Source organism: Leptodactylus fuscus, chromosome 3 (genome assembly GCF_031893055.1).
Source record: "Leptodactylus fuscus isolate aLepFus1 chromosome 3, aLepFus1.hap2, whole genome shotgun sequence".
NCBI classification, from domain to species: domain Eukaryota; kingdom Metazoa; phylum Chordata; class Amphibia; order Anura; family Leptodactylidae; genus Leptodactylus; species Leptodactylus fuscus.
Genome location: NC_134267.1, coordinates 116163455 through 116177375, shown reverse-complemented (window position 1 = coordinate 116177375; position 13921 = coordinate 116163455). Strand labels below are relative to the sequence as shown.

Genomic DNA, 13921 nt, shown 5'->3' with positions numbered 1-13921 from the left:
TCTATAGGGTTGAGATCTGGAGACTGGCTAGACCACTCCAGGACCTTGAAATGCTTCTTACAAAGCCACTCCTTCGTTGCCCTGGTGGTGTGCTTTGGATCATTGTCATGTTGAAAGACCCAGCCACGTTTCATCTTCAATGCCCTTGCTGATGGAAGGAGGTTTGCACTCAAAATCTCACGATACATGGCCTCATTCGTTCTTTCATGTACCCGGATCAGTCGTCCTGGCCCCTTTGCAGAGAAACAGCCCCAAAGCATGATGTTTCCACCCCCATGCTTTACAGTAGGTATGGTGTTTGATGGATGCAACTCAGTATTCTTTTTCCTCCAAACACGAAAAGTTGTGTTTCTACCAAACAGTTCCAGTTTGGTTTCATCAGACCATAGGACATTCTCCCAATACTCTTCTGAATCATCCAAATGCTCTCTAGCAAACTTCAGACGGGCCCGGATATGTACTGGCTTAAGCAGTGGGACACGTCTGGCACTGCAGGATCTGAGTCCCTGGCGGCGTAGTGTTACTGATGGTAGGCTTTGTTACATTGGTCCCAGCTCTCTGCAGTTCATTCACTAGGTCCCCCCGCGTGGTTCTGGGATTTTTGCTCACCGTTCTTGTGATCATTTTGACTCCACGGGGTGAGATTTTGTGTGGAGCCCCAGATCGAGGGAGATTATCAGTGGTCTTGTATGTCTTCCATTTTCTAATTATTGCTCCCACAGTTGATTTCTTCAATCCAAGCTGGTTGCCTATTGCAGATTCAGTCTTCCCAGCCTGGTGCAGGGCTACAATTTTGTTTCTGGTGTCCTTTGACAGGTCTTTGGTCTTCACCATAGTGGAGTTTGGAGTCTGACTGTTTGAGGGTGTGCACAGGTGTCTTTTTATACTGATAACAAGTTTAAACAGGTGCCATTACTACAGGTAATGAGTGGAGGAAAGAGGAGACTCTTAAAGAATAAGTTACAGGTCTGTGAGAGCCAGAAATCTTGATTGTTTGTAGGTGACCAAATACTTATTTTCCACCATAATTTGCAAATAAATTCTTACAAAATCAGACAATGTGATTTTCTGGATTTGTTTTCTCATTTTGTCTCTCATAGTTGAGGTCTACCTATGATGTAAATTACAGACGCCTCTCATCTTTTTAAGTGGTGGAACTTGCACTATTGGTGACTGACTAAATACTTTTTTGCCCCACTGTATATGCTGGACATAATATGGTTGAAAAACTAATTTGCAATTAATTCATGTGAGACCAAGGTCCTAAGACAGACGAACCATTTACTGTAGGAACCCATATAACAAAGGCTGCATGGACGGGGCAGGTGAGCTTACAATTATAGTTTGTCCAAAGTGTAAACTTCAAGTACCTCATTCTCATGCCTCTTTATCTACAGTAGGTATTTGCAGTAATGCTCTTGGTGCGAGCAGACTGATGTTGCAAATTTTTGCTTATTCAATTGCACTACAGCCACAGCAATGGGCATCTGCATTTCTTGTTCATATTGTTTGGCAGTGCTAACCAACTTATTTGCTGCATTACCTCCTTGGAGTAAAGCCAATGCCCTGACTGCTCCAAAGAGCTCATTTGCATATTGACAAAAATGGTGCTGCCTTAGCAATGGGGGCACCAATTTGCAAGAGAAAACATTGTTTAATTCAGGTGACCCAAACCTATCTGTGGGGCTGTGTTGATATGCTGCGTTCCAGTTTGAGACTTCATTTAATGGCATCCATGATCCGTAAAGCAGACTATACATAACTATACATAACACACCATATCTCCATTTTTATTTTTTCCAGACTCAGTCTTTAAATTTAAATGGACATAGAAATAATTACGCAAAAAACAATGTGCATGTGTACATAAAACAGGTGTGCACAGTAACTTCATATTGAGATTGGGATGTGCGGGCCATATCTTTTTCTTTATTTGGATACATATGGTAAGTCTGTCCCCTCATTATTTTTTTTGTTTTTGCCTTGGTACCAGCACTCCCCCCATTTGGCCTAGGTGTTTTTAATTAGCAGGAGACTGCAATAAGGGACCTACCTACTAGCTCTCAGTCCTCTGACTGGGGCAATATGGTAAGGCAAATTTTTTAAATCTGTTCACGCGGTGCTGCGTGGTGTCTGCTGCTCCTGTTGTGCTGTGCCCGTGGGGTGGCACGGCCCAGAGCCTGGGGGCTTGGTCTGGTAACAGGGGTGTTGCCGGACCACTGGGTCGCTCCCCCTATGGGCGCCTTGTTGCGGTTGTGGCGGTTACTGTGCAGCACCGCACCCAGTAGAGTAGGGACCCACTATAAAGTGGTCGCTATGAAGATGCTAGTGGGCTTATACACCTTGATCAATATGTATATTAAGAACCTCATGTTCAGTATTGTAGAAATTGCTGAGAAGCACTAGATCAATGTGTAAGATTGGGATGTGCGGTCCATGTCTTTTTCTTTTTTTAGATTCATATTGATATTGTCCTATCACATCGGGAAAATTTGTAAAAGTGTCTAGAAGAACTTTTTGTTGCCCCTATCTGCCAATCATATTGCCGTTGTCATCTCTCATAATGCTGTTAAGAAATGAAAGTTCTATTGTAAATGGTTGCTATGGGCAACAGACAGTTTTCATAATTCTGTCCCAGTGTTGTAAGCATGCACATGGTGGTAAGGTGGAAGAAAGAAGTGATCCTTTAAGGATGGGGTGGACAGCTGTATTGTTAGCCATTTCCTTTTAGTAGCAGAAGCATATGACTGTAGTCTGCAAATGGGTTGGCAGGGAATTGAGAACAATATGTTCAGATCATTCTACTGATGATGGACAGTTCCTTAAGTACAGTGTCCATATTAGGACATCCTCAGATATCAGAGTCAAACATCAGATTAATGCTAGTTTACAGCTCTGATACCTGACTTCTGACATCTGATTTGTCTGACACCTGACTCTGACACCTGACTCTGACTAGTGACATCTAATACCTGACTCTGATACCTGACTCTGACACCTGACCCTGACACCTGACTCTGACACCTGACTCTGACACCTGACTCTGACACCTGACTCTGACACTTGACTCTGACACTTGACTCTGATACCTGACTCTGACACCTGACTCTGACACCTGACACTGATACTTGACACTGATACCTGACTCTGATACCTGACTCTGACACTTGACCCTGACTCTGATACCTGACTCTGATACCTGACTCTGACACTTGACTCTGATACCTGACTCTGTCACCTGACCCTGACACCTGACTCTGATACCTGACCCTGATACCTGACCCTGACACCTGACCCTGACCCTTACACCTGACTCTGACACCTGACTCTGACACATGCAGTTTCTGATTGGGCCAACAGATGAGCTCCGCCCCCTATATCAGTGTAGTTTACAGAAGCTTCAGACTCCAGTCCTCACCAGACTCCAATCATATCATTGCATCACCAAGTAAAGACATTTCTGACTTTTACTTATCATACATAATACTTCCTAATTCCTGCTCCCTTAGGGCTTCTTCACTGTTGGCTGTCTGTTCTGATAGGGTCTGTAAAAAAAAAAAAATGGACACCTATCATAACAGACAGTAACTGATGTCAATGTGTCCGGTTTTTATACTGTCTTTTTTTGTGATTATTTTCTGTTGTTGTTCTGATATGTAAATAATGGGGCCAGCATGGCACAGTATTAGAAGGAGGTGTATAAATATATATCATGTATCAGGGCACATGAACTGTGGTTACATCACTATTGAGGGATAATGTGCCCTGCTATATAAACAGCAGTGCTATTATAGCCATTATACATACAGAAGCACAGTGCTAAACCCTGAGCCGCCTCCTGCAGGTGTAGGACAGTATCAATGGTGAGTTGCCTGCTGTTAAAGCTCATGTGACATACCAGGGGACAGATCCAGCACCAGCAGCATCTCCAGCAAGGACGACTGAGCATCAGCAGCAGCAGCAGGAGGAGGAGGAGGAGGAGCTGCTGCCTCCCAGACAATACAATCTGCACTCACTGCATGTACACACTATACACATCTCTGGGCACCGCATACATGTCACTGTGTCAGCACCCAGGCCAGCTCCTTACCACCAGCAGCTTCTGCCATCTGCAAGGAGCCTCAGACACCCTGCTGCTTGCATCCCTGCCTCTTACATCTCATGCTGACAGAAGGTGAGCTCTGGTGTTTCTTCTAACCTTTCCCATTGCTCATCATCCTTGACCTTGCTGGGTATTATAGTCCATCACATACTTGGCAGTCTTCTTGTTTGCTTTCCATCTTATGATGCTGTTGTTTATTTGGGAGGCAGTGATGTGTTGTGGGCATGAAATATCCAGCCTGGTTACCAGGTACTTGCATAAGTGGCAGCTGCCTAGCAGCTCTTTCAGCTTCCTCCTCTAGTTTTCAGGGGTGAAGCAGTTCAGGATATGTTTAGTTTTGTCTTTCTTGGGTCACAATGAAAGGAAACCTGTTTTGTTGTTGTTGTGCTGTTAATATTCTACTGCAGGTCCACACTGCTGCATTGCTACTTGTCCCATATTAGACATTTACTAGTCGGATGTGCACTGGGCATAATGATACATTCTCATTTATGTGTATTATGAGTGATCAATGCAGTGTAGACCAGAAAAAGCCAGGCATATGACATCATCAGTAGAGCTTTACAGAACATAGAGCCACACTGATAGCAAATATTACTGGAACAAAAAGTAATCTGCAAAATGTTCTGCCACTGGCCTATAGGAGAACAAATACCATCGCAGCCTGCCTCTAAAATATGGAAAAGCAATTTACATTGTACAGTAGATTCTACATAAACCAGCAGGAGCGGGCAATGCCCTGCTTACCATTACTGGCATCACTGTCTTATCATATGAATTTAAGATCTGGATTTGTTCATAGGTCTTAGATATGAACTGGAAACTTCAGTCTGGACTGTTAGGGCAAAACATTGTGATCATGTGCTTTAGTGCTTCCTAAATGGAAATCTTTTTATAGCTCCCCGTGGCTTGTATGAGAACACATACATTAGATAGCAACATTAGCAAGGACAAATGGTGAGCCCATGCTACAACACTACAAGATAATGACACTTCTGTCTGGAGCATGGTGGAGCCTTACAACTTGTTTTCTGCACTGCTGTATACACCATCGGGTTATACGGTACAATGTCTGAGCTAAAAGCTCATTTACTCTGGAGATTTAGGGAAAGAAGTGTTAAATGATTTATTGAATGGTTTATAGACTTTAGTCATCTGTGCTGCACATGACATGTACAAGAAGTGTGCCACAAACAATACATCTGGGATGGGATTTGACAGGATTGCCCCAGTTCTCGTGATCCTAATGACTGAGGAGGGATAACATTGGTCACAGCCAGGGGCACTTTAACAATTAAGCCCTTTGGGCCTTTATATGGAACATTATGACATCACTGTTTGCCTGTTGCAGCTTTGTGAGAGGAATGCCAAGTCAATCCAATGTTTCAGTCAGGGCAGCAGAGGACGGAGGTTGTATATGGGCACTCTATGGCACTACTTACATAGGTGTCGTGCACTGTTTATTTGTACACTTTGTGGTATTTTTTGACTGGCCACTCTGCGGTATTTACTTGTTCACTGTATGTATACTTTGTGTGACACTGTATACAATATTTATTTGAATATTTTGGGCTCACAATATCTGGCATATTTGCGGTATTTATTTATATTGTTATATTATGAGAAGAAGTCAAGGAAGTCAACCGACAGAATTCTTTTGCAGGTCTTTTAGTAAATAGGCTGAGATGCCTCAGCAAAATCCATCCATTGTAGATTTCGCTCCTGTCCATTGAAGGGGTGAAATTTCACATCATAATGAGCAAGTGAATTGGAAAATCTAGAGGATTCTCATTTTTCCTTGCACTTTTTTCCTCTCTGTTTGGATTCTCAAAATTACACCCACACATATTGTATTGTAATTTACTGCAGATTTGCAGGGTGGATTTTGCAGCACAAATATGTAACATGTGAACATAGACTTATTTTTCTGGCTCATTTAATCAAAAAATGATGAATTCCAAACTAATTAAACTATTACATCATTATGACTGTGGCTACATATCGATTTTAATGCTGTTTTACGAAGCCAAAGTTGGGCCAGTTAGAATAGTCTATGTATCAGCTGAGTTTACTGGCTTGAACTGACATGCTGAGCCGCAGTCAATCCAATAAATCTAGACAACACACTGACCAGTTTTGCCAGCCTGGAACTTTGGCTAGGTACAATAAATGTGTACATCATAAGGTCTGTGGGGAAACAGGCTGCAAAATGGATAGGAATAGGAGCCTCACAATCGCCTACATGAACCCATGATAATACATGGTCCTGTTTATGATGCCATAGAAAATAAAGGTTCAGTGTGCTAGATGTGAAAAACATGGCTAGCATACTGACAAAGCATGCATTTGTCTGCATGGAGCCTTAGGAGGAGTCTTAAAGCTAACATTCATTGCAAAGTTACTTGTGTTAGGAACTGACAACATATCTGTTGGTCATATGGCTTTATTACAGCTTATCCCCATTCAGTTGCATAACCCCTCTCAAACTCAGGTGTGGTTCCAGTACATGGAAGTAGTGCAAATCTTCCATTTACTTTTTCTCTTTGTATAGTCTACTTCTGGTTTTGGCTTGCAAATACTTGTAAATGATTTGGTTGTTTGGGATGGAGTATCTCTTTCATAGGATCTAGTACCCTTTCATCTCGTATAGCGGTTACGCGCTCAGGGATGGAGAAAGGGTATAGGCTGAAACAGATGTCAGTTCAAGAAATTTCTCTAAAGCCTCCTTGTGAATGGGGTGCCTTAGTGCTTGCATGACCGAAACTCCATTTCCTGCTGAGGAGCTGCCAGATCCACGAGCTGCAAAGCCTCATGGGAGTGAATGGGGCGCCTGTAAGTTCATATGGAGTTTTTTGGTTAGGGTTTTGAGGCCGTATTTACCTCAAAACCCTGACCAAAAAGATGGCTCCCTTTGAAATCAATGGGAGCCGCTCAGGTCTGTTTTACGGGAGCTGTTTCTTCCGGGTCCCAGAAAAAAGAAGCAAGATGCTCATCCTTCAGGCCGAGTCGCCTCGTGATTCGGCCTGAAGACACACCCTCCTCCAGACTAGGCCCATTCATTGGACCTAATCCAGAGCAGAGTGCGCAGCTGGATGCCGGTGCAGTGCACCGGTTTTCAGTCGCGGCTACCCGGTTTTTGGATAGGAAACTGAGGCGGCCTCTGCCTCAGGTTCCGATACAAAAAACCCAGTGTGAACTTACCCTTAGGGAGACTTAGAGCCCCAGCAATCCGACACTTAGTAAGTGTGCTTAATGGCATAAAACCCTTTAAGGGGGCATTCACGTCACGTTTTTAACAAGTGTATAGCAGATCCATTTAACAGATGCAAAAAAACGGATGCAAATGGTTGGTCCTCACTGAACGCTGTGTACACAGCGATCAAAAAGGCAGGGACGGTTATGAACCTTCCCTGCCTCCTCTAAGGGAGCTCCAGCTGTAGTTACAGCCGGCTCACTGTTTCTGCAGCTGTACGATTTTGTTGAAAACTGCAAGGATATACTGGTACATCCCTGTAGAACAAGAGCCACTTTCAGATGTGAACATAGTTTATGGGAGATCCAGAAGTGGTTAATTTGCATGCATAAAATTGATTGGCGCTTTTCTGCGATTTTGTCGTTTCTTTAACACCTGCAAATATATATATATATATATATATATATATATATATATATATGTTTAGTATGTATGAATTCATGTCATGGCATGATGAAGGAACCGATGCAGTTCCGAAACGCGTAGCTCAAGCAATAGCTCCATGTAAGAGTACTTGCCATCTTCGGTATGCTGTTAAAAACTTTTTTTAAAGATGAAGAAATAAAGGATTGATTTTTTTAAAAAAAGTTCCTGGAGACGCTGGATTTCTTCCTAATTTACCAGTATATAGAACTGCCTGTGCCCAAATCCATGAAAGGTCCTCTTTAAGCATGCACTTGAGTGGCAAGTTTGAATTTTTTTTAAAAAAATTTCTTTTTATTTTTGCTTACTATGTTTGCTGCAAAGTTGCATGAAGGTGGTTGTATATATGAAATATTAATTTGTGGTTTTATATACAGTATTCTGTGCAATCTCAAGAAAGTTAGATTTTGGTATCACAGTCACATTTTGCTACGTGCAGTATCAATTTTTAGTGAATAACAGCAAAATCTTACTCGTCTTTTGTATCAGTGTTTTCGACAGTAGGAGCTCTTGGTGTACCTGATGTTTGCGGTATATATAAATTTTGTACACTTTGATATATAATTTTTATGTGGTTTTTTTTGTGAATGTACACTTGAATAGCAGTTTTAGGGGGCATTCACACGGAGTAACGCCGGGCGTGTATCACAGCCATACACGCCGGCGTTACGGCAGACTGCTGAACACTTCCCATTCACTTCAATGGGAGCGCTCGTAAACGCCGCTTAAGTGCCGAAGTGTTCGGCAGTCTGCCGTAACGCCAGCATGTACGGCTGTGATACACGCCTGGCGTTACTCCGTGTGAATGCCCCCTTAGGTGCAAATATATATTTTAGTGCATTTTTCCATTTGTGTGTTTGTCACAAAGTTACATGACAATGGACATTGTTATTGATAACCCATTGACACACATATAATCTTCAGGTTGTCTACTTTCACGAAATACATAGGGTTTAGGGGTGCCCTTGCTTTTCATGGTGTGTAATCCCTACTTTCTTAGGGTGATAATTTTTTAACAGTTTCCACTTCAATGCAGATTATTGTTCTTTCCAGTTCTGGTGATTTTCTGAAGATCTCTGCACGCAGGTGTAGGCCTTAGTGATATGGATGAACTTTGCACAAGTTGAACTTTTATTTTTAGGAGGTTTGGTTTCTGTTTTTAGCAGCTAATATAAATTTATTAGCATTTTTTATTTAACTTACACTTTAAAGCAAAGATACATGAAGGTGCCTGTTCGTATACAGTACCAAGAGGCATTTTGACAATGCTGCAGATGTCTACTTTCAGAAAATATTTAGGTATGGGGGGTTAGTATAATCTTTAAAAATTAAAGTTTAGGTTTAATTTAGTTATCTGCGAAAATTGTCCTGACTACAAGAGGTGCAAAATATCCTGGAACCCATGGCAGCGAAAGGGTTACTGATATGGAATAACTTGCTTTTGTGGGAAATCCTGTTTAAAACTGGGACCCCACGTGGTGTAAATGCCACCATTTGCCTGCGGCCAAAACACTGCATAAAAGAGCAAAGTGGATGGAATTCTGGCGAATCCTATGCCTGCTTTGCAGTAAAAACTGCATTGTGGACATGTGGCGATTTCTAAAACCGTTACCGATGTCAATTATACATGTCAATTATATCTACAGAAACGCTGGCGGTTTCCCCATAGGTATAACTGAAACATAATGTCCGCAGAGGAAACCACTATGAACGTTCTGTATAAAACGCTGCAGGAAGAACCATGATGCGATGCCGCCGCGGTTTTTCCCACAGCATTTTTTTTGCTGCAGGATGCCACATGGGGCCTTAGCCACATCATGGGTTCACCCTGCCATTATTTAATGTTTGTTCCTCTCATTCATCACAGGATGAGAGCAACAGACATTAACTGACAGATGCAGATGGGGCCCTCTGTCTGGTGTCTGTCAGCATTCACCCCATGTAAAAACCATAACTGAAGCTTTCTTATGTCATGTTTTTTGCTTATCTGGTGGAAGAAAAAGTCCTGCATGCAAGGAAGAAAGCATCCATCATGTCTTATACATTATAGAAAATAGGAATGGACACAGACAGAGAGGTTCTGTCTGTGTCAATTAAACTTCTACCAATAACATCTGTTGCTCTCATCCTATAACAGATGACAGTAAAGGACTGTAATAATGGTAGTGTGAACATTCCCTAATAGTTAGCGCTACGATCATTACTGATTCGCTAATTTATTGAGCAGTCACTGGACTCAGCACTTGTATTCAACATAACCCCCTCGTTTGCCAGTCTGAATGTCTGACTACTACTTACAGCTAATACTCTCCTTAAAGCATGCCTCTAGTCCTAAACAACTTTTCATAAATAGACAATGCATTTGAATATAAGAAACTTTGCAGTATATCTTATTCCACTTATTAAGTTGTTCTGTCGCTCCTCATCTTAAATCTGATTAATTGATTTATTGTCTCATCCTGTGGACTAGTAGCCTGTTATCTACAAACTTCGCAGTGTTAAAGGAGCACAGAGTAGCAGAGTGTAGCAGCAGCAGTTATTTGAGTGTCTTTATTAGCAGCGTCTTCCCCCTTCCCCTCCAGTAACTCAGCCTGAAAATGAGAGAAGAAAACATATTTGCTAATAGGATATATTACAATGTTTCTTATACTCGCCTGTACTATTCATTTGTGATGTTTTTATAACTGGGGGTACACTTTAAATTTCCTGAGACATGCTCCAGAGGACATGAGGATGCACACTGGACTGACCTACGTTATCCCATGATCTAGCAAATCCTGCCTGCAGCTATAATTTAAAGGACACAATGGAAAACTCTCACTCTTTAGTGGTAAGTACCTAAGACGCTCCACCCAGTTGTGTAACTACCGCTGTAGTAACAGAGACAGCTGCCACAGGGCCTGGGACATTAGGGGCCCGGTGACAGCCGCTACCGCTGCTATCATTATACTCGGGAGTCTTTTCGGACCCCCGAGTATAATGATTGGAGGCCTGGGAGAGGTAAGAAACATAAAAAACACTATTAATTACCTCTCCACGATCCGGGCAGGCTTCGGCCTTGTCATCTGACATCTCATGACCCCGGCCTGCATCCCGCTTCATGTGATGTCTGACGTCATTAAAGATGGACTACTTCGGAGGCCGACATCGTAGGAGCCGGGAGATAGGTGAGTAACAGTGGGGTTTTTTTTATGTTTTTCTCCCCCCTGGGTCTCTGATTATTATACTCTGGGGTCTGAAAAGACCCCAGAGTATAATAATTGTTCATGGGTGTCCACAGTGGGACATAATACTGTGTGCAGGGGCCACTATGGGGTACAATACTGTGTGCAGGGGCCAGTATGGGGGATAATACTGTGTGAAGGGGCCACTATAGGGCATAATACTGTGTGCAGGGGCCACTATGGGGGATAATACTGTGTGCAGGGGCCACTATGGGACATAATACTGTGTGGAGGGGCCACTGAGGGACATAATACTGTGTGCAGGGGCCACTAAGGGACATAATACTGTGTGCAGGGGCCACTATGGGGTATAATACTGTGTGCAGGGGCCACTATGGGGCATAATAGAGCGCGCAGGAATGCGTAGGAGGGGGTCGGTCGAGGCCTTCGGTGTTGGTCGGGGGGGCATGTCAAAAGTTCGCCACGGGGCCCCGCCATTCCTAGTTATGCCACTGGCTCCACCAGCTACTAAGTGACACCCTGCAAAGGTGTACCTACTATGAAGGCAGAGTAGGCCGCTGCTATATGTGGAAGGCGCGACCTCCAGGTCCTACTCACAATACTTTGATCTCTTTTTGTGACTGGCAGTTTAAATATCAAAAATTCTTCCCTGACTTTGTTTATTATTATTATTACAGTCATTTAGGATACAGTCTGTCAGACATATATCCTAAACTGTCAGGATATCATTAACCCTATTCTGCCTGTCCGCAGGACCAGTGGGCTCTGTAGACAGAGGTAAGCACACAATTGTTTCTGAGGATTTTTCCCCCCTCTTTTATTTGTATGCATTGCCCTTCTTTACTTTTTTTTTGAAAGTTGGAGCCCAATCTTGACTCTTGCTTTAGGGTTCCATGATTTCTTGTATGATCTTTCCCGGGAAGGGTTATGTCTCTTCACTATCTCTGATGTCACTACTTTCTCACATACATGTCTGGGGCCTAACATATGTCAGATACAAATCTGTCACATTATGTAACATTACAGTTACAGTTAACACTCAAAGTGTCCTTACAGTAGCAAATCTAACTACAAGGGCAAAATATAGTTTGGCATATAATTCATGGCATAAGATGTTTATAGAATGACACAATAATGGTGACCAGGTGGTAAAACAGAAGACGATACAACAGTTCAGTGAATAACACTACGTTGTATGGAAAGTTAATGTCCATGTTAGAACATGATGGGCCCATTTTTCTGTTTCAGTGTTTTTTTCTATTATTGTAAACAGTATGATATATATTCATAGAATTAACATTCAAGGCAAGACAATGTAGAACTTCTGTCATAAAAGTAGGTTCATTTCCATATCAGTAGTCATTTTCTTTAACTGCTTCCGTGCAGGCCAATTTGTGGTTTAGGAGCAGACACATTTTAAGGTTTTTTTTTGTATGTGCAATTTTGAAGGCTATAACATTTTTAACATTTGGGCTATTCAACTAATTTATGCGTCTTTTTTTGGTGACACGTGTTTTAATTTTTTTTATATCTGGGAAAATATAAACAAAAGAGAAGGGAAAAACTTGTCTGGTTTTCACATTTTTGAAAAAAATTTAATAGCACAAAGTGCTACTAAAAAACTTTATAAAATAGTTTTTTCTCTCCATTATGCTAATTTTTATTTTGTATGGTGTCATCGGGGGTGGAGCAAGAACCTGTAATAATAAGGGCATGTTATTGACGTAGTAGTTTATTTACTTTTTTAATTATTTCATTTTAATTAATTTTTTTTTTTTATTTTTTTTTTTTTTTTTTACATTGTGTCCTTAAAAAGTCATAATAGACCTTTGGGGACATCAGATCACTTTTTTTTTTTTTTTGAGGTGGAGTATGACTTCTCCTGTAACTGGGGTTGAAACTTTAGGACCCAGACTCTGACCCCGCCACATCACGTGACCGCCGGGTCAGAGTGAAGCCGCATCATGGTGGCGCCCATATTTGTGTATTCAGTGTTTATTGAGTGCTGTGTACACAGTGATTTGTTAGGTAGGGTCGGTAATAAACCTTCCTTGCCTTCTCTATGGGCACTCCAGCTGTAGTTACAACTGGCTCCTTGTTTCAGCAGCTGCAAAATTTAGTGCAGCTCCTGAAAACTGCATGGACATACTGGTACGTCCTTGCAGAACAAGGAAGCCACTATCCATACAGAAAAACCCAATTGGTGATTCGGAAGTGGTTAAAGAGATTGTCCACTTTCAGACAAACATTGAGAGACAAATGTTAATGTTATTGTTTGTATAATAAAAAGTTATACAATTTCTGGATACGTTTTATGTATCGTTTCCTCACAGTTTTCTAGATCCCTGATTGCTGTCATTCCTTCTGTTACTACTAGTGGATAAAATGCTGACTATGGTCATGTGATTTACCGTCCATGGTCATATGATGTAAACAGTGCGTTACCAGGCAAATGTCTTATTACTGGGCTGTGATTATAACTTCTTCAGGCCTTCAGAGAAGAGAAAGACTGCTGTGACTATTCTACCATGGTTTTCTTAGGAAGTTTAATGAAAAGGAAGCATAATTTAACAGAACGGTTATCAACTATGTAGATGTCAAAGCCATCATAGTTGTTGGAAGTGCTATATGACATTATCTCAATGACTGTTGCCCCTATTTATCAGCCATGTTACATAACAAATCAGGATACTCGCCAAAATGCTTCAGTGTTTAGAGTATCCTAAGGGAGATACGTGTCAATATTAGAGACGGTAATCTTGCAGACAAGTAGGAAGTAGGGGGTTATTGACATCATGTTAGCTACATAAAGAGGGTTATTGACAATATCCTAGCCTGACTCAAGATAAGCTGCATCTGTTTATATAACGTGAGTCATTGACAACATGATACTCTGTTCCCATTGACCAAGAACAATTTGCAACTCTCTTTTAAAGAGTGGTTGTTTCTTGACTACTC

The 13921-nt window shown here is 41.8% G+C and overlaps 1 protein-coding gene across 2 annotated transcripts in view; it reads left to right on the top strand.

The window, feature by feature from the left end:
- The first annotated feature begins 3970 nt into the window (after positions 1–3970).
- Positions 3971–13921, top strand: part of KLHL32 (kelch like family member 32) — a 157851-nt gene continuing 147900 nt past the window's right edge. For both annotated transcript variants that reach the window (XM_075268195.1, XM_075268196.1), the window contains exon 1: positions 3971–4174. In XM_075268195.1, the coding sequence (XP_075124296.1) occupies positions 4020–4174 (155 nt within the window). In that variant the 5' untranslated portion in view covers positions 3971–4019. The remainder of the gene's footprint in view (positions 4175–13921) is intronic.